Source organism: Cervus canadensis, chromosome 22 (assembly GCF_019320065.1).
Source record: "Cervus canadensis isolate Bull #8, Minnesota chromosome 22, ASM1932006v1, whole genome shotgun sequence".
NCBI classification, from domain to species: Eukaryota; Metazoa; Chordata; class Mammalia; order Artiodactyla; family Cervidae; genus Cervus; species Cervus canadensis.
In genome coordinates this window covers 8,299,167-8,319,251 of record NC_057407.1, presented here as the reverse complement: position 1 = coordinate 8,319,251, position 20,085 = coordinate 8,299,167, and the positions used below count along the sequence as shown (strand labels likewise).

At 59.2% G+C, this 20,085-nt stretch overlaps 1 protein-coding gene across 1 annotated transcript in view; it reads left to right on the top strand.

Annotated features, from left to right (window-relative positions):
* The window catches only part of LOC122424269 (SREBF chaperone), a 99,098-nt gene extending 79,268 nt beyond the window's left edge, over nt 1-19,830 (top strand). Inside the window, exons 4-23 of the mRNA XM_043441863.1 lie at nt 6,775-6,932; nt 7,678-7,898; nt 8,077-8,182; nt 8,705-8,877; nt 9,256-9,382; nt 10,902-11,014; nt 11,936-12,030; nt 12,951-13,049; nt 13,189-13,407; nt 14,117-14,493; nt 14,984-15,172; nt 15,278-15,479; nt 15,560-15,675; nt 15,767-16,286; nt 16,367-16,452; nt 17,953-18,035; nt 18,136-18,302; nt 18,886-18,966; nt 19,152-19,358; nt 19,436-19,830. Of these exons, the coding sequence (XP_043297798.1) occupies nt 6,775-6,932; nt 7,678-7,898; nt 8,077-8,182; nt 8,705-8,877; nt 9,256-9,382; nt 10,902-11,014; nt 11,936-12,030; nt 12,951-13,049; nt 13,189-13,407; nt 14,117-14,493; nt 14,984-15,172; nt 15,278-15,479; nt 15,560-15,675; nt 15,767-16,286; nt 16,367-16,452; nt 17,953-18,035; nt 18,136-18,302; nt 18,886-18,966; nt 19,152-19,358; nt 19,436-19,681 (3,585 nt within the window). The 3' untranslated portion in view covers nt 19,682-19,830. The remainder of the gene's footprint in view (nt 1-6,774; nt 6,933-7,677; nt 7,899-8,076; nt 8,183-8,704; nt 8,878-9,255; nt 9,383-10,901; nt 11,015-11,935; nt 12,031-12,950; nt 13,050-13,188; nt 13,408-14,116; nt 14,494-14,983; nt 15,173-15,277; nt 15,480-15,559; nt 15,676-15,766; nt 16,287-16,366; nt 16,453-17,952; nt 18,036-18,135; nt 18,303-18,885; nt 18,967-19,151; nt 19,359-19,435) is intronic.
* Nucleotides 19,831-20,085: the final 255 nt, after the last annotated feature.

Genomic DNA, 20,085 nt, shown 5'->3' with positions numbered 1-20,085 from the left:
GCCATCCACAGTGCAAGAGGTTTCCCTTTTCTGCACATCCTCTCCAGCATTGATTGTTTGCAGATATTTTGATGAGGGCCTATAGTTTCTTCTGCTTTGCAGAAGCTTATAAGTTTAATTAGGTCCCATTTATTTTTGTTTTTATTTCCATCATTCTAGGACATGGGTCATAGAAGATCTTGCTATGATTTATGTCAAAGAGTGTTCTGCCTAAGTTTTCCCCTTAAGGGTTTTATAGTTAGTTTCTGGTGTTACATTTAGGTCTGTAATCCATTTTGAGTTTATCTTTGTGTATGGCATTAGGAAGGGTTGTAGTTTCATCCTTTTACAGGTGGCTGTCCAGTTTTCTCAGCACCACTTACGGAAGAGACTGTCTTTTCTCCTTTGTATATTCTTGCCTCTTTTGTCAAAGGTAAGGTGTATAGATGTGTGGGTGATGAATCTCTTTTACTGAGTTATAATTCTTTCTGTGTGCTGGAGGTGTCTCTCTGTGTGGCCCTCCTCTCCCCTTTTACTGACGTGTTCCTGCAGTGGGATGGAGGCTGCACCCTGAGGTTGGGCCTCTGTGTGTCCTCCAGAAAGGACTCGAATCAACTCTGCCAGCATCTTGTGCTCTGGGTTAGGCCTGACCTGTATTGGAGTCACTGATCACCCCCATGTGGGGGTGCGGGGAGGTCAGTTCCCACTGGGAGGAGGGGTGTTTTCACCAGAGCAAAACAGAAAGGTAAAGACTTTCCATTTCTCAGCTGTGTGACCTTGGGCAGGTTATGTAACAACTCTGTATCTTAATCTCCACATTCGTAAAATGGGGATAATAATTATACCTGCATTACAATTGTCACAGGATTAAGTGAAAGGATGCAAATTCAGGTCGGTGTCTGGTCCATCACTGGCGTTCTGTAAATGAGTCTGGCTCTCACCGTTGTCCTTGCTTACGTCTGGCCAGAGCGGAGGGCAGGACGGGTTCCTGTCCTCAGAGGTTCTAAGTGCGCCAGGCATGCTCTCCGTATCTGTCACCCGTTAGTTCACATGTCACCTTCTTCAGGAAGCCCTGTTTCCCCAGCTCTCACAGATGTGTGTCTGTTTCTCCTGGAACACTGTCCCGTGACCCGTGTTTCATTTCAGGTTTGTCCAACCTTTTGTACATAGTATATGCTTAAGAAAGGTTTTTTTTGAATGACTTGTTGAATAAGCACGGCTCATTTAAGAGACAGAAGTCTGAAGTGAGGCTTTCTTCTTGGAGCTTGATAGGTGATCAGGTAGTTGGGACCAAGTTAAATCCTGGGCTCTGGAGGATTAAATGAATCCTCTCGGCAGTGGGAAGCTGAGCCCTTAGAGGTAGCGAATGGTGAAAGTGGTGGTAAGACGGTGAGTCTTAGAGAAACTTGGAGATGATGGTGCCTATGAGGAGGGTGAGGGGACCAGAGAGGGGAAGAGGGGTTCATTTTAAAGGGATCGAAGTCTAGCCATAAGAGCTTTAGGGCATGATGACGCCACCAGCTGTAGCTGACGAGCGTTGGGCTGCATGCCTTACTGGCTGGTTCCTCGTGTCGTCTTGTTTGGTCCTCACAGGGATCTGCCGAGCGCTGAGGGTCTGTCCTCGCTTCCCTCAGTACGTCAGGGACTGAGGCTTGGCGAGCGTAGAGACCCTTGTCCGAGGCACACAGCTGCGGGTGGAGCTAGAATGTGAACCCCAGCGTGGCCCCTGCGCCTCCCCCCACAGCCATCCCCTGCCTGTCCAGCGCTGGGGAACAAGGAGCAGGAGCCCAGTTCTCCAGAAGAGCTGAGCGATGGGAGTGCTCCATACCTTGTTGCCAGGGGCCCCTGGGCATGTCAGCCTAAAGGCAAAGGGCCTGGAGCTCTAGGATGCTTTCTATGAAAGTGAAGGACGGATTGTGTGTGCGTGTGTGTGTGTGTTTAAACAAGCTTTTTTAAAAAAAATTTTGTTTATTTTTGGCTGTGCTGTATCTTTGTTGCTGCGCTGGCTTTTCTCCAGTTGCCGTGTGCAGGCCTCTCATTGCGGTGGCCTCTCCTGTTGCAGAGCTAGGGTGTGAGGGTTTCAGCACCCTGGGCTCCCGGGCTATAGAGCACAGGTTAAACAGACGTGGTCCACGGGCTTAGCTGCTCCACCACACGTGGGATCTTCTCAGACCAGGGATCAAACCCATGTCTCCTGCATTGACGGGCGGATTCTTTACCACTAGACCACCAGGGCAGCTCAAGGATTGTGTTTAAAGCAACAGCAAGCCTGAGATGGCCTGCTCTGGCCTGGCCCTGCTAGACTGGATCATCATGGAAACCTGGCCCTCATGCCAGGCCCTGCCCGCCGGTCCGCCTGGGTGCCTGGGCTTCCGGACCAGCCCTGCAGCGTGGTTGGTGGCGGCCTAAGCCTGAATGCGAGGTTTCCGAGGAGCCCAGGTCAGGGCTCTCTTGCTGAGACGGTGGCAGCTGAGACCCTACGGGCCCTAGGACCTCAGCTCCCCTCCGGCACCGCTGTGCTGGGCCTTCGCTTCTGTGCCGTGTTCTCCATGGGACCCGCATGGTCAGAACCCCGGCACTTAGGACTCATGGGTTGGGAGTTGGGCAGCCCCGGGCTTGAATCCTGCTTCTGCTGCCTGTCAGCTGTGTGGCCTTGGGCATACTCTTGTTATCTCGCTGAGACTTGATTTTCTTATCTGGGTCCTCTAGCTCAGGGTCTCCTGCTCACGCTGTCCGTGAAAGCTGCAGTTGTCTCAGAGCCTGCTTTCACATCAGACAGTGAGGGAAGCACGCCCCCTGCTGTGGGCTGGGCCTCTGGTCCCTCACTGGGTGTTGGCTGGAAGCCCCCTCAGTTCTGTACCTCATGGACCTTTTTGGAGCGTCTCACAATACGGCTAATGTCACCAGAGTGGTGGCTGTAAGGACCAGGCCATGGAAGAGTCAAAGCCTGTTTTTTCCTTCCATTTAAAACAAATTGTGGCAGCAAAAGTGCCAAGTCCTAAGAGAGGGAATTCCCTCTCTTAACTGTTTTTAAGCGTACAGTTCAGTGGTATTAAATACATTCACACTGTACAACCATTACCACCATCCATCTCTGTAATGCTTCATCTGATAAAACAGAAACTCTGCACCAGTTAAACAATAACTCTGTAGTCCCCCTTTTCCAACCTCTGATAACCATCCTTCTGCTTTCTGACGCTCTGAATGTGACTGCTTTAGGCACGTTGTATCCGTGGAACCATGTGGTGTTTGCCTTTTTGTGCTTGGTTTATTTCACTTAGCATAATGGCCTTAAGGGTCATAGTCTTTTGTAGCCCAATCTCAGAAATAAAGAGCTCATCATTTTGCTCTATTCTGTTTCTCAGAAGCAAGTCACCAGGTCCAGCCCACTCTCCAGGGCAGTTACGCTTGGCATGAGCATGAGCAGCTGGGGCTTACTGGGGCCACGTTAGCAGCCCCACTCTGTGAGGGCCCCTCCCTCTGTTCCCAGAGGCACCCGGACTCCACCAGCCCTTAGGCGCTCTCCCTCACCTACTTAGGATACCTTGTGTTGTCTCTTTCCACATCTGTTTCTTACTTGAGTTTCAGGCAGGGATTATGGTAAGGCTCAGCGGTGAGTGGTAGGCCCTGCCCACCTCTTCTGCTCCCATGTTCCTGCCTGCCTGCCTGCCTGCCAGCCACCAGTATCTGCATCTCATTTGTCAAAGATCTCAGGCACCGAAGCCCTGAGGTGCTGGAGAATTCACACCCGCTAGGAGCTGCCCTCAACCAGTAACTGTAGGAGGAGTTGGTGTGTAATCTCAGCCGTCATCCCTTATGTGGGGTAACTCAGCTAAACCGTTAATCCACAAGGGTCACTTGCTCAGCAACCCACCCTTGGTGGCGGCCTTCCTTGCCCTGTCCTGTCCCTGCTCCCCTCCCCGTGTTCCCACCACCTCCTGAGGACACCGTGTGTCCAGGGTCTGCTGCTGGGGAAACCCCAGCCGAGACAGTGAGTGGGACAGTGAATGAACGACAGGAGTTAGGCTCCTGCCTGTTAGATAAACCGCTGTAAGAGAGCCTTGAGCCTGGAAGAGGGGGGTTTGAGGGCCCCTCATACATACACTGCACGATGAGCTTGATACAGACATGCTAGACTAACCCAAGGTCTTGAAAGAGCTGGGTGGATGTGGGATAGCTGCTTGGAGAGTTCAGCTGGAAGTCGGGAGGGCAAGTGAGAGCCGGCCTGCAGACGGAGGGCCAGCCAGGCGAAGTGCACGGTGGTTTTGCCTGGTGAGCCTCACCTGCTGAGGGGTGAGACCAGACCAGCCGGGGGTTTACCAGAGCCGGTGGAAGGTCAAAGGAGAGAGAGGCATGCAGGGCTGAGGGGGTTCAGATTCTCTGAAATCTGAAAGCTGTGCATCCTCTCCCCTAACAGTGATGAGGTGATGATAGTAGATACACTTCTGAGAAGAGATGTGAGTTGGGCAGGGTGCTCACAGAACTCCTGGGTCCATCCCAGGAGCCCCAAACGAGAGCTCTGGTTCTGAAGTACATTCTTTGTTGCTCTGCTGAAATGGAGGCCTGGCGGGGGCTGGGTTTGGACTGGAGGGCCAGGGAGCAGTCCTGCTTGGAAACTGAAGCTTCAGTTGGGCCTCGGGGTGGAGGTGGAGGAGGTGGTCTCTGCGGTCACAGCCTTGTGCCTGCTGGGAACAGACCCAGGTCTGGCGGCTCTGTGGGGCCAGCTGTCCCTGGGTGCCACGCTGTGCCCTTCGTGAAGAGGTGCCATGCTGTGCCCTTTGTAGAGGGGCTGGAGGGTGCTCAGCCCTGGGCCGCTCTCCTTGTGGAGCTGCGAGGTGCGTCGAGTCGAGGAGCTCAGGTGACATCCGTTCTGTGCCCGTCCCTCTGCACCTCGTGACGTCGTCTGCCCGGCCTCGTCTGTGCAGATGGCTAAGCAGGTGAAGCTTCTGTCCCCAGAGCCTGTCAGAAATGCACACTTCACCGAGGCTCAGGTGGTGCCTGGGGCGCTGTGTGTGATCAGTATCTCGGCCCGCGCTCACGCTGGCGCACGGCGTCATTGCATGGTGGATGGCCGTCCTCTTCTCCTCACACCTGCCCTTCAGAGTTTTGACGGCCGCACAGGTGTCGGGACGTCCTCCCATCCCCGACCAGGCCCGGCTTCCTCCAGCCGGCACCTCACAGCACCCCTGGGCTGCGGGCTGGCTTTCCCTCTCTCTGGGTGGATGACGGCCTAACTTGAGGGGGTGTCCTGGAGCACTGCTTTGTAAGGTCGCCCTTCCCTTTGAGACAGTCGGGGCTTTTCTTTGTCACCTGGTTAAAATCCAGACAGTTCAGTCAGGCGTCATCCCGGCCCCTGCATTGCTCTGTGATTTCCATTACTTGGATCAGGACACCCTGGGCTGCCCCTGCCCCCTCCTGCCTCCCACCTCCCACCTCCTCACCACCTCGTGGCCCCCACTCAGCTCCTCCTGGCCGTAACCCTGCCACGGCCAGTCCAGTCTTGTTTTGGGGCTGCTCCCCGCCACATCCACCACTGGGAGTCATTCCTTGCCTGTTACGTGTGTGTCACTTTGTCACTTAAGTGCCTTTAAGAATATATGGCAGGTTCTAGTGAGGGAAGTGTGATGTTTCAGTGAGATCTGGGTATGAATCCTCACACCATCCTGCTCGAGTCCTGAGACCTGGAGTCGCTTTGCTTCTCACAGGAGAGTCGTGTGGGCCAGTGAGAGGACACGCCACACCTGTGCTTGCTTATGCGTCCATGTGTGAGTGTGTGTGTACACGTGCGTCCTAGTGATGCTGCAGTGTGAATGTCATTATCCCCGTGTCACACTGAGGAAACTGAAATCCAGAGACATCAAAGTCATTTCCAAGACCACACACTTTGGAGAGCAGAGATTTGAAACTGGGTCTGCTGAGCTCAAAATCCATTGACCTACCAGGGTCAGCACAATAGGCTCTACCGGTGGGGAGCTTGTGGCCTCTTGGCAGGTCCGCAGGCGTTTGGCGTCAAGGGCTGGATAACACAGGTCTTGTGAAGGCTCTCTCTGCCTATTGTGAACTCTCACCTCTCACTGTTCTCTGAAAGCAGAACAGTGTGGACATGGGGTGGCCGTGGCTCTGTTCCAGGAAAACTTGATTTAGTAAAACAGGTGCCAGACTCAATTTATGGCCTGTGGTTGCTGTTCTGTTGAGAAATATGTAGGAAAGTGCTTTCTTCAGTGGTGAGAAGGCCCTTGTGAACGTCTTCATTTAAAAAACAATTTTTTTTTTGGCCACACCATGCAGCATGTGGGATCTTAGTTCCCTGACCAGGGATGAAACCCACACCCCTTGCAGTGGAAGAACAGATTCTTTTTTATTTTTTAAATACTTGGCTGCACCAGGTCTGAATGGTGGCACGCGGAATCTTCCATCTTTGTGGGTATGCGGGATCTTTACTTTTGGCATGTGGGGTCCATTTCCTGGCCAGGGATCCAACCCGAGTCCCCAGCTGTGGAAGCTCAGAGTCTTAACCACAGGACTGCCATGGACGTCCCTGGGCTTCTTCGTGTTTGAAGGGCTGTTTGAAGGCCCCGCATGGCTTTGCCCACACCAGGTGCTCAGTCAGTCATTACCCAGAACGGACCACGTTTCTCCCTCTTGTACTGAGCTACCTTTCTGGTGGTGGTTTAGTCACTCAGTGGTGTCCGACTCTTTGCAACCCGGTGGACTGTAGCCCGCCTGGCTCCTCTGTCCATGGGATTTTCCCAGCAAGAGTACTGACCTTTCTACCATCCCCCATCTCTTCCGCAGTACGTGGGGGCCCCGGTGGCTTATATCCAGCAGATATTTGTGAAGTCTTCTGTGTCTCCCTGGCACAAGAACCTCCTGGCAGTAGATGTGTTCCGCTCGCCTCTGTCGAGGGCGTTCCAGCTGGTGGAGGAGATTCGGAACCACGTGCTGAAAGACAGGTATCCGTGCCGGGGCCGAGCCTTCCCGACCCAGCTCCGCACCAAAGGCAGGGCGCGGCCCTTGGCGTAAATCCACCGAGCCAGCCAGCTCTGCGAGATTGAGAGGGTGGGTGAGCTCGCTTCGCCTTTCTCAGCACGCAGTGGGTCCACTGCAGCTGTGTTCCCCTCTGACCTGTGCCCATAGCCCAGGGAGAGCCCTGAGCTTCGTCCCCAGGCCTCACACAGACTAGGGTCCACTCGGCCGACCCTGGGACAGGCTCTCCGAGACCCGGCTGACTGGTGGCCCTGAGGGCTCTTGCCCAGGGCTCGTGAGATGCGAGTGTGATGGTGGCCGACCTGACGAGAAGCCAGCTGTGCCCAGGGGTCCCCTCCGGGAGTCCCAGCCCACCAGTGCTGCTCTGGGGCGTGCTGCTTTGCAGGCTGCCTCAGTGCGAGTGGAGGTTAACTGAGGCCTTGGACCACACACGGCCCCTGGTTTTCACCCTGCCTCCTCTGCCTGCTGAACTGCAGGGGTTCTCGTGAGGGGGCTATGCTTGCTCCCGAGCACGCCTCTCCTCGGAGGGGCTGGGCTTTGGGGCTCCACATGCACTTGGAAGGTCAGGCTGCCTCCCGGTGTGGTGGCTGAGCCCCTGGAAGAACTTCCCTTGCCCTCGGCCGTTTGAGACACCAGGCGCCTGGGAGCTTCATGTGCGGGGCTGCGGGGGGCTGGCAGACTCAGCAGCGCCTCGTCCTGTCCCCCACACAGCTCCGGGACAAGGAGCCTGGAGGACGTGTGCCTGCAAGTGACTGACCTGCTGCCAGGCCTCAGGAAGCTCCGCAACCTCCTGCCCGAGCATGGATGCCTGCTGCTGTCCCCCGGAAACTTCTGGCAGAATGACAGGGAGCGCTTCCACGCGGACCCCGACATCATCAGGACCATCCACCAGCACGAGCCCAAAACCCTGCAGACCTCGGCCACACTCAAAGGTGCCAGGACAGTCCCCTGAGAGCCATCGGGGGCCTGTCAGTCACCACGTCCTCTTCAGAGGCTGCTCTGGCAGATCTGGGGTTACCCTCAGTTTCTCAGGGTGGGGTGGAGAGGGGTCCTTGGTGTGTCTACGTAGTTGCTGTTCCTTCGTCAGCACCTGTTGCCCTCTCTCTGCAGACCTGCTGTTTGGCGTCCCTGGGAAGTACAGTGGGGTGAGCCTGTACACCAGGAAGCGGCTGGTCTCATACACCATCACCCTGGTCTTCCAGCACTACCACGCCAAGTAAGGCCGGGCTGCGGCACGGCAGGCGGCTTCTCTGTTTGGAGTGTCCACAGTGCCCCCAGGAGCTCGGAGTTCTCAGGCCTTCTGCTGAAATGTTCATGTCCCTCAGGGTGCTGTCTGCTCACGCTTGAGGGGGGCCACCTGATGGCTGGTTAAGAACAGGGGGGACGGCAGGCATGGCGAGCTCGGGGTCCTGGTGCCTCCATGGTCTCTCTGGAGCCTCTGGTGGGAGTCCCCAGCTGATGACTGCCGAGCCCCATGTGACTTGGGAGAGCGCTGCAGACAGTTCCCCAAGGGGCGAGGGCATGCAGGGGCCCCCGATGGGCTGTTCGGGCCTGTGGCAATCAGAGCGCAGTGATAGGTTGGGAGTGGGGTGCTCCGGGGCGCTCTGAGACAGCTGGGCCAACTTTTTAGTTCTTCCATCCCCCTCAGGACTGGAGGGCATCCCCTGCGGACCTTGCGTCAGGGATTGCCTTTGTCCCCCGGACAGAGAGGGACGGTCCGTCTCCTGCCCCCAACCAGGTTCCTGGGCAGCCTGCGGGCCCGCCTGATGTTGCTGCACCCCAGCCCCAACTGCAGCCTCAGGGCAGAGAGCCTGGTCCATGTGCACTTCAAGGAGGAGATTGGCATCGCCGAGCTCATCCCCCTGGTCACCACCTACATCATCCTGTTCGCCTACATCTACTTCTCCACACGTAGGTCCACGCTCGGAGGCCGGGGCTTTCTCCCAGCTAATAGGGGCATTTCCAGATCACCCCTTCCCTGCCTCTTCAGGGGCCCAGGCGGAGATGTAGAATGTGCCTGATGGTCACTGAAGCTGGGGCTTCATCCCCAGCAGGGCCTGAGGGGCTTGGGTGGGTCCAGGGCTCCTCCCACTACTCAGGAAAAGTCCCTTCCTGGGAAGGGTTTCCAAGGACACTGTGCCCTGAGACGGAAGGGTACACGTTCTCTGCGCAAACCAGGGCCTTCCCTTCCGTGACCGGCCTGCGCACTCCCCTCCCAGCTCTCAGGTTACAGGCCTGGTGAGCCAGGCTCTGGGGAGAGGCTGCCCTGATGCGTTCTCTGCCCTCCAGGCAAGATCGACATGGTCAAGTCCAAGTGGGGCCTGGCTCTGGCTGCCGTGGTCACGGTGCTCAGCTCGCTGCTCATGTCTGTGGGGCTCTGCACACTCTTCGGCCTGACGCCCACCCTCAATGGCGGGTAGGTCCCAGCAGGCTCCCCTGGGTGGCAGGGTGGGCCCGCAGGCCAGAGCATCCTGCACCTCTGGGTGTTCGGCCAGCCCTGCGCTGGACGCTTGCTGTTACCCCATATTTTCACATGGTAATTTTGACACTTAAGAGGTATGTGTTTTTTCTTTTGAGTTACGTGGCTTAACATATGTGTATACAAACCATATGTATATTTACACATAATACATCCATAGCTGTATGTATGTATGTGTATATTCATGTGTATGTTTCTGTGTGTGTATAAGGGGTATTTATATGTATATATGTGTTTATGCATATATATGGGTATGTGTTGTGTGTGACTGTGTGTCTGAGGGTATACAGATGTGTAAGTTGTATTTGTTCAGTTGCTGAGTTGTGTCTGACTCTTTGCGACCCCATGGACTGCAGCACACCAGGTTTCCCTGTCCTTCACCATCTCCCAGAATTTGCTCAAACTCGTGTCCACTGAGTCAGTGATGCCATCCAACCATGTATTTATGTATTTTAAATACATGTGCATGTTGCCTCTCGACGGCTTAAGCCGTAGATAAGTGTGACATAGAGACAGTATGTTTCTTCCTTTCTTAATATTAAAACATTTAAATTGCCTGGTAGGTCACTTTGGAGTAAGCTTTTGATTTGTTTTTTTTTTTTGGAGTAAGCTTTTTAAAAGATACAGGCCATAAGCACGCTCTGATTTGTCACCTTCCCACCGTTTGCTTCCCTTCCATTTCTCTCAGAAACATGGTCCTACCCTGGGCCATGCGGGCCTGTTAGTGATCACGGCTGACTGGCCTGTGCCCTGCCTCTGCTTGTCCGGCTGCTCCCAGGAACAGCGATCTTGTGTTTCCTCTTCCTTCCCTTGCTTGTAGAACACTCGCTTCCTTTCCTAGACCTGATGATGCTAATCATCCCTCAGCTATAGCTGTCTTCTCTGCCTCCTCAAGGCACCCCCCAGCGGGGGTCCCAGTGCCGTCCTGCTTGGCGGGGGTTCCCTGTGCCTGCGTTCCTCGTAGTCAGGGAGCGGGAGCCTGTGGTCTGAGAGAGCTAGGCGAGTTTTCTCTAGAAACGATCGCCCTTCTCCACACACAGCTTCTCTCCAGAGGCGAGTAGGGCTTCAGGCTGGTGTCCCCTTCCATTTAGTCCTGATGGCCTGGCCTGGCATGCTGCGGTGGGGGCTTCTCTGACTGGTGGTGTGGTGTGGGAAGGGCCGGGGAGCTGTGTTCTGGCAGCTGGGCAGGGGGGCCTCTTCCCACGGTGCTGGACAGATGGAGAGCCAGGATGGTGGCTGGCTCCTCCGCACGACTTGGAAGCCAGCCTGAAAGCTGTGAGCCATGTAGACAGAGGCCTCCAGGAGGGTGGGGTTCCAGTCCTGTGATGTGGGAGTTGCTTGGCAGCCCCCACTGTGGGCCAGACCCCACAGGCCCCCAGGACCCAGGCCTGCTGAGGAGCAGCCATGTGTTGGGGGCCCCCCTCAGCATGTTCCTCTCCCCCTGCCCTGTCCACAGGGAGATCTTCCCCTACCTGGTGGTGGTCATCGGGCTGGAGAACGTGCTGGTGCTCACCAAGTCCGTCGTCTCCACCCCGGTGGACCTCGAGGTGAAGCTGCGCATCGCCCAAGGTAACGGGAGGGTGGGGGGCATGGCAGCACCTCCTCCTGCCAAGGGAACGGGGAGCCCAGGGGCCTCCCTCGCCCTGGCCTCCACTAAGACGCCCGCTTGTTAGCGTGAGCCCTGTTCAGCCATGGAGCCCAGGGCCCTATTTTGTCCAGGTCCACATGTTAAGACCACAAACCGCCTCTGCTGCGGCCTCACGTGTTTGACCCTTTGTCCAGCTGGCAGCTGGTCTTTTCTCTCCCTGCCCCACTCCATCATGTGAGGCCCAGGCTCCTGGAGCTGGTCAGCTCAGAGACGCTGCCTCCACGGCTGCCAGGAAAGACCCGTGTGGCCTTAGTGGCGGGAGCTGGGGAGCTGGGTTCTGGGGAAAGTGAGGAAAGAGCCTGGGCCCAGAGGTCTGAACTCTCAGGTCTCCTCTTCCTCCTCCACCTCGGCCCGTGTCTGTGGGAACAGGGCTGGGGGCAGGCTGTTCCTCACTCAGCAAAGCTTTGTGAGCCTGTGTGAGAGGCCAGGCCCTGCCCTAGACGTGGGGTTCCAAGGAGACCAGGGAAAATGGCCGCTGCCCACTAGGCGCTCAGAGGTTTAAATGTGCGACTATGGGGCCCGGGAGGGGCTGAGGTAGGACACAGCTGGTTCTCCTGTCCCTCGACCCCTCAGCCACGTGCGAGGCTGGACGTGCCGATCTGGGCACGTGTGGCTCTCCTGGATTTGCTCAGCTCAGCACCCCACTTCTCCAAGCTTCCTCAGATGGTCGGAGCTCTCCTCTGGACCTCCAGGCCCCCCTTCCCTGTAGAGCTGTACCCGGAGCAGGGTCCTTAGGGGCACTTTGGTGGGCGGCTGTCTCATGTGGGCCATGCGGTCATGGGCCCACATGCAGCGGACAAAGGTTACATGCTGCCCTGTGGCCCTGTTGTTGTCCCCCCCAGGCCTGAGCAGCGAGAGCTGGTCCATCATGAAGAACATGGCCACAGAGCTGGGCATCGTCCTCATTGGCTACTTCACCCTTGTGCCTGCCATCCAGGTGAGGCCTCTGGGTCTGCAGCTTGGGCTGCGTGGAGCCCATTGCTGAGCCGTGGGGCTGTGAGCAGAGGTGAGGGTGGACCTCCACTGACAGGAAGCCCACCTTTGCTGCCGGTTCTGGGAGGAGTTTTGTGAAGGGAGCAAGGAGACGTCACTTCCTGTCCTTTCCCCACGACTGGCAGGCCTGCTGAGGTTTGAGAAGGAGCCCAGGGCCCCCAGGCTCCCCACTCTACCCCCAGAGGGCGTCTACAGGATGCGGATGGTCTTGGGACATGAGGGCTGATGTGCCGCCGTGCGGTCCACCCTTCATTTATCCACATTTGAGTAGAAGCCATGGTGATGCACCAGAGGTCTCACCAAGGGCAGGGGAGGAAAACCGGTGAGAACACTCTGTCTATCCACAGAGCCTGGGGAGAAAAGAGATTCCCCTTTTCAGTTTCTAGGTAGGATTAATTTTCCCCTGTGCTCTTCCTCTCCTTTCATTGGTCCAGCGTAGTCATTGGCCAGGAATAAGAAATTTCTGAGAGCCCCCAAACCAGGCCAGGTCTGGGCTCTCGGTAGGTGTTGGTCCCTGGCACTTGAGCAAGGCCGGGGCCTCAGGGAGGGCTTTTGGGGTACTGCAGGCTGCTGGGGCTCAGTGCGTGGGGTCTCTGCTGCCCCCTCGTGGGGAGGGAGGGAGCTGCTGCTGCATCCTCCTTGGCAGCTCCCAGATGTCAAAGTGCCAGCATCTCTCCTCCCCGCTGTGCCTGGCAGGAAACTGCCCTGCAGCACCCAGGGTGCCGGCTGTTGGGGTGCAGTGGTCAGGGCCCATGGCTGTGGTCCAGGGGCTCCCACGTGGGGCTGTGGCCGCGGCAGGCAGGGAACTGGCTCTCCAGCGCTGGGCCCTGAGGTCGCAGTGTCCTCTCACTTGCTTTTTTCCAGGAGTTCTGTCTTTTTGCTGTCGTGGGGCTGGTGTCTGACTTCTTCCTTCAGATGCTGTTTTTCACCACTGTCCTGTCCATTGACATTCGCCGGATGGAGGTAGGAGGGAGCTGAGCCCCGCCCTGCCACCTCCTCCTCCTCAGTCCTGGCAGCACTCAGGGGCCTGGGGCAGGGCCGCAGCCCCCGGTGGGAGCTTCTGGGCCGCGGCTGCGGGCCCTGACCATTGCGCCCCCAACAGCTGGCGGACCTGAACAAGCGGCTGCCCCCTGAGGCCTGCCTGCCCCCAGCCAAGCCAGTGGGGCGGCCAACGCGCTTTGAGCGGCAGCCGACTGTGCGGCCATCCACGCCCCACACCATCACACTGCAGCCGTCCTCCTTCCGCAACCTGCGTCTCCCCAAGCGGCTGCGTGTCATCTACTTCCTGGCCCGAACCCGCCTGGCACAGCGCCTCATCATGGTACCTGCCACCCCCACCCGCAGGCCTGCACTCAACGGCCCTCTTGCCATTTGCCTTTGTCTTGGGGGAGGGGGGTGGTCCCCAGGCCCTCATGGCCCCTGGAAGCCTCCCCTCCTGCCCAGACCTTGTGGTTTTGGGGATGGGAAGCCTGTCTCTGGAGAAGCAGCTGGTGTCATCAGGGAGAGGAGTCTGCCCAGAGTGACCTGGGTGCTCTGGGACGGAACCAAGTGGTTCCCCAAGTCAGAGTTCACTGTGCAGGCAGTGGGAAATGCTGGCTGGGCAGCGGGGAGGAGGAGCAAGGTTGGCTGAAGTGAGAGGGGGGCGGGGCTGAGGCCCTCTGAGGACTGAGACCCGTGGTGTCCCTGGAGCAGGTCAGGCAGCTGGTCCCTGTGGCTCTGCTGACCGTGGGGGCCCAAGCTGAGGGGGCGGTTAGGGGGGAAAGTTCTGTATCAGACCCGGGGTGCTTCTCTCTATTTGGCCAGGACTCAGACCCGAGCCTGGAAAGGGAGCTGGGTCCGTCCGGGGGTGCATTTGGTCCCAGTCCTAGAGGACTTGAGGCAGAGGGGAGGGACGGGTGGCCTGTGTCCTCTCTCCACCCCCAGGCCTGAGGCCGGTCCTGCCACTTTGCCAGTGTGAGGGCCAAGCGTGCAGCGGGTGAGGGCTGCCCCTTCATCCCTGGGGTTCTGCTGAGCCCCCACTCCCTCTGCAGGCCGGCACAGTGGTCTGGATCGGCATCCTCGTGTACACGGACCCAGCCGGGCTGCGCACGTGCCTGGCCGCCCAGGTGACGGAGCAGAGCCCACTGGGCGAGGGCGGCCTGGCCCCTCTGCCGGTGCCTGGTGGCGTGCTGCCCGCCAGCCGCCCAGACCCTGCCTTTTCCATCTTCCCGCCGGACGCCTCCAAGTTACCCGAGAACCACACGTTGCCGGGGGAGCCGCCTGAGCCCGGGGGTCCAGCCGAGGGCATCCATGACAGCCCGGCCCCAGAGGTCACCTGGGGGCCTGAGGATGAGGAGCTCTGGAGGAAATTGTCCTTCCGCCACTGGCCCACGCTTTTCAGCTATTACAACATCACACTGGCCAAGAGGTGGGTGGCTGAGCCAGGTCCCCCCTCCCACCTGGTTGTGTCAGCTCACTGCCCCCAGAGCACCCCTTCCCTCAGGAGGGAGACCCATGGGTTTGAATTCTGAATATTCTTCCAAATAACCACCCATCAGGTTGTGGAGTAGGAAGCAGTGCTCCCAGTAGCCACAGCCTGAGTCCCTGGGCCCCGCTCTGGGAGGTCATAGGTCGCTGTTGGCTACTTAGCCAAAATGAGATCCACGCCTCACCTCCACTCTGCCAGAATGGGTGACAGGTGGCAGTGATGGCTAGGGTGCTGGCGTCTGTGACAGAGCAAGGTTGGGGTGCCAGAGCTGAAGGGGGGAGGGGAGCCTACTGCTGGGAAGACTGTCCTGGGAGGATGGTTTTGGAGCTTGGCAGGTCAGGCCAAGTCCCATGGGGAGAGTAGACAGGGCACTGGGCAGCAACAGGCCCTCAGAGGGTGTCTCCGCTGAGGCTGAGCGTTGCTGGCCCAGGTACGTCAGCCTGCTGCCTGTCATCCCGGTCACGCTCCGCCTGAACCCGCGGGAGGCTCTGGAGGGCCGGCACCCTCAGGACGGCCGCAGCGCCTGGCCCCCACCCCAGCCCGGGCAGGGTGGGCTCTGGGAGGCCAGCCCCAAGGGGCCAGGCACGGCGCAGGCGCACAGAGACCTCACCCTCTACAAGTAAGGCCCACGAGTCGGGGGGGGGGGGGGGGGGCGGGGAGTAGGGCTGCCGCAGGGGTGGGGGGAGGGGCCGGGGCGGGTCTCACCAGGCTCTGCCGGATGCAGGGTGGCGGCGCTCGGCCTGGCCTCGGGCATTGTCCTTGTGCTGCTCCTGCTCTGCCTGTACCGAGTGCTCTGCCCGCGCAACTACGGGCAGCCCGGCGCGGGGCCCGGCCGGCGGCGGCGGGGGGAGCTGCCCTGCGACGACTATGGCTACGCGCCCCCCGAGACGGAGATTGTTCCCCTGGTGCTGCGCGGGCACCTCATGGTGAGTGTGGGCGGGGCCGGGGGCGCCGGGGGCCGACCCGTGCCGCCGCCAGTGCCCATGTCCATGCCACGCTCCCACAGGACATCGAGTGTCTGGCCAGCGATGGGATGCTGCTGGTGAGCTGTTGCCTGGCAGGCCACGTGTGCGTATGGGACGCGCAGACCGGAGACTGCCTCACCCGCATCCCGCACCCGGGGTAGGTGCCCCGCCCCGCCCCGGCTCCGCCCTCACCCTGGCCCCACCCTCACCCTGGCCCCACCCTCACCCAGTCGCCCCGCCCCTGGCAGGCAGCGGCGGGACAGCGGTGTTGGCAGCGGGCTGGAGACTCAGGAGACCTGGGAACGGCTGTCGGACGGCGGGAAGGGTGGCCCGGAGGAGCCTGGGGACAGCCCTCCGCTGCGGCACCGGCCCCGGGGCCCTCCACCACCTGCCCTCTTTGGGGACCAGCCGGACCTCACCTGCTTGATTGACACCAACTTCTCAGCGCGGTCGCAGCTCCCCGAGCCGGCTCAGCCTGAGCCCCGGTACCGGGCGGGCCGCCGTGCTCAAGACTCCGCAGGCTACGATTTCAGCCGCCTGGTGCAGCGCGTGTACCAGGAGGAGGGCATGGCTCCCGTGCACACGCCAGCCCTTCGCCCACCCTCTCCCGGGCCTACGTTCCCCCTGGCCCCTGAGGAGGAGGCTGGCTTTCCTACAGAGAAGAGCTGCCCATCCCTCGCCTGGGCCCCCAGCGCAGACGGCTCCATCTGGAGTCTGGAGTTGCAGGGCAGCCTCATCGTGGTGGGGCGGAGCAGTGGCCGGCTGGAGGTGGGCAGCGGCGGCTGGAGGGAGGCAGGGGGGGTCTGGGTGTTCCCAGTTACAGGTGCTCACAGCCTCTGGACCCCCAGGTGTGGGACGCCATCGAGGGCACCCTGCGCTGCAGCAGTGAGGAAGTGTCGTCAGGCATCACGGCCCTCGTCTTCCTGGACAAAAGGTGGGAGCGCTAGGACCCCTGCCTCACCCCTAGATGCCCAGCTCCGCACACACTGAGGTCGAGCTCTGCTTCCCCTTCCCTGGTGTGACCTGACTTTCTTCTCGGTAACACGCCTCACACCTGTGAGCTGCAGGAAGTCTGCCTTGATGGGAGGTGACAACTCAAGAGGGTAAAGGTAGGGAGTGAAAAGAGGGCCCTTCACCACTGACAGTGTGAAGTGCAATCTTCCGCTCACCTTCTGAGGTCAGACTTGTCTAGGTAGCCCATCATTACTGACCCTTCTGGGTTTTCAGTTCCAGAAAAACGGATCTTTAGAACTACCGCCTTGTAAAAACTTGCCTTCCCCTTTGATGCTGCACACCCTTCTCGCCTCCCTCCTCACCATGCCTTTTGGCTAGGTGTTCCCAGGGCGCCATCACATCATCGCCTCCGTGGTGGTGGGGGGTCCCAGCTACTCAGACTGGGACCCCCACCTCTGGCTGATAGACGGAGGGCTCGCCCACCCAGGTGCCTCTGGTGACCGCCTCAGCTGCCCATCACGCTGGCTGGCTCTTCTTCCCGGCCCCTGAGCGCGCGGCCCAGCGTCTGAGCTGAGCTGAGCCTTGTCTTCTGCGGTGGGGACGCCCCTCGCCCTGAGCTGTCAGTTTCTGTGGCTGCTGCCGTCTTTCCCGCCACGGCCAGGCTTTCTGCTCAAGCCTCAGCTGACATCCTTCCGTGCAGCCTGGCCAGGTTCACTGGCTTCCCCCGAACTTGAAATTCTCCCCCACTGGTGGTTTTTTGCCTTTTTAGGGAAAGCCCACATGCCTCAGCCTAGCTCTCAAGAGTGCATGGCTCCGTCCTCTCCTTCCTCTGCCCCAGCTCTGCTGTGGACCATTCAGCTTCCTGGGCTGAAAACTTGTGAACCCCACTCACTTCACAGCTTTGGGGCCACAGAGCACACACGTCTTCATCTCTGCCATCAGCCTGTGCCTAGGACTCCCAGGCAGTGGGCAGAATCCTTATTTCTGTGTGGAAAGAGGAGACGGAGCAGGCAGCACTCGTGTCGGAGCTGCCCTTCTGTCGTAGGACAGCAGTGCCTTTGTGGCTCCTCACAGCCCCGCCTCAGCTGCTCTCTCCACTGAAGCCTCTCCTGTGGCTCCGGGCTGTGGAGGGGAGACTCCCCTCCCCCAGACTCTGAATTTCCAGTCATACTCATGATGTTCCCCAGGTACCACTTCATTCGTGTCATCAGCTCATTTACTCCTTGTGCCCCCACAAGGCACACATTTGTTCCCATTTCACAGATGAAGCATCTGAGGCCCAGAGGGTGACGCCGGCGTTGCGGCCAGGGCCCTCCTGCTCTGCACCTGGTCCCTGCACCTGTGCTTCCGTCTTGGCTGAGTCCCTCACGGCCCCACGGCTCCCCGGCCGGTGGGATGGGCCTGTCGAGGCCCATGGCGCTCAGCCCCACGGCCAGGGGCTCTGAGGGCGAGCCCCCTGGCAGCTGCTCTTGTCTTTCAGGATCGTGGCCGCCCGGCTCAACGGCTCCCTTGATTTCTTCTCCTTGGAGACCCACACTGCCCTCAGCCCCCTGCAGTTCCGAGGTGAGGAACCTGGGCAGGCCGGGGCCTCACCTAGGGGTGGAGCGCGGGGGCCGCTGCAGGTGTCTCCTCAGAGGCCCCTCACCTGGCCTGTTGTCCGCAGGGGCCCCGGGGCGGGGCAGCTCCCCCGCCTCCCCCGTGTACAGCAGCAGTGACAAGGTGGCTTGTCACCTGACCCACACCGTGCCCTGTGCACACCAGAAGCCCATCACAGCCCTGAAGGCAGCTGCCGGGCGCCTTGTGACTGGGAGCCAGGACCACACGCTGAGAGTACGTGTTGGCACGATCTCTTGGGCACGGGGTGGCCCAGCACAGGGGTGGGGGGCATCTGGGGTCAGTCAGGCAGGGAGAGGCTGGAGGTGTCTTGGATGAACTGTGGAAGGGAATTCCTGACCAAAGTGTGATTTGGAAAAACCCAGAGAAATCAGAGGAAAATGAGTATCACATAATCACACATATATGTGGAATCCAGAAAAATAGTACTGATAAATCTATTTTCAGGGAAGGAAGGAATAGAGACGCAGACATAAGAGAACGGACCTGTGGACAGATCGGGGGAAGGAGGAGGGATGAGCTGAGAGAGGAGCACTGCCACGCGCACCTACCGTGTGGGAAGTAGCTAGTTAGTGGGGAGCTGTTGTGTAACACAGCGTGCTCAGCCCGTGCTCTGTGGAGACCTCGGGGGGTGGGGTGGGACAAGAGGGTGTGAGGGGACAGAAAGGAGGGGAGACGTGTATACTCACAGCTGACTAACACTTACAAGCAGAGACTAACGCAGTATTATGAAGCAGTTATCCTCTAATTAAAAGAAAACCCCAAGGAGCCCAGCACCTGAGGCCTCTCTCTGCCACAGGTGTTCCGTCTGGAGGATTCCTGCTGCCTCTTCACCCTGCAGGGCCACTCAGGGGCCATCACGACCGTGTATATTGACCAGGTGAGGGCCATGGGTGGGTGTGGGGGCATTGAGCCAGACCCACCACGGTCTTGCTTCTGACTCCTGGGCGCTGGTCCCCAGGGCCTCAGAGGCAGGCAAAGGTTCCCTCCCGCCCGGGCACTGGGACTCCTTGGGCACAGAGGTGGTTCTCCACAGTGACCAGGCCCCCACACCTGCTCCCGCAGACCATGGTGCTGGCCAGTGGGGGCCAGGACGGGGCCATCTGCCTGTGGGACGTGCTGACTGGCAGCCGAGTCAGCCACATGTTCGCTCACCGTGGGGACGTCACCTCCCTCACCTGCACCACCTCATGCGTCATCAGCAGTGGCCTGGACGACCTCATCAGCATCTGGGACCGCAGCACGGGCATCAAGCTCTACTCCATCCAGCAGGTAGGCGAGGGCGCCACGGGACCTCGGGCTGTCAGCAAGGGCCCCAGACGCCGAGCCTGTCCTGTCTTTGTCTCCAGGACCTGGGCTGTGGCGCAAGCTTGGGTGTTATCTCAGACAACCTGCTGGTGACCGGCGGCCAGGGCTGTGTTTCCTTTTGGGACCTAAACTACGGGGACCTGTTACAGACAGTCTACCTGGGCAAGAACAGCGAGGCCCAGCCGGCCCGCCAGATCCTGGTGCTGGACAACGCTGCCATCGTCTGCAACTTTGGCAGCGAGCTCAGCCTGGTGTACGTGCCCTCCGTGCTGGAGAAGCTGGACTGAGGGTGGGCCTCCCCGCCCCTCTGCCTGGGGAGCTTGGTGGGCAACGCACTGGACCTGGACTGGGGGGAATGCTGAGTCTTGGGGAAGCTGCTTCTGACTGTCCTTTCCTGCCTCATGACTGTAATATTAAACCTTTTTTTTTTAAATGACATCAGCCAGGGGCCTTTTGAGCCCCTTGTGTCTTCCCTTGGATGACCTCTGCCATCACTCACACCCTCCTGGTGCCTGAAGTGCAGGACTGGGTTAGACCTTGCTCAGCTCAGAGCGGCTCCTGCCAGGAACCACGTGAAGTCACAGGACAGTTACAAGGTGGGGGCGGGGGGCGGTGGGGACTTGGCGCCAGCTCTAGACGCTCCTTGCATAAGCAGGTCGGAGTGTGGAAACCAGGGTGGCCTCCCAGGAGC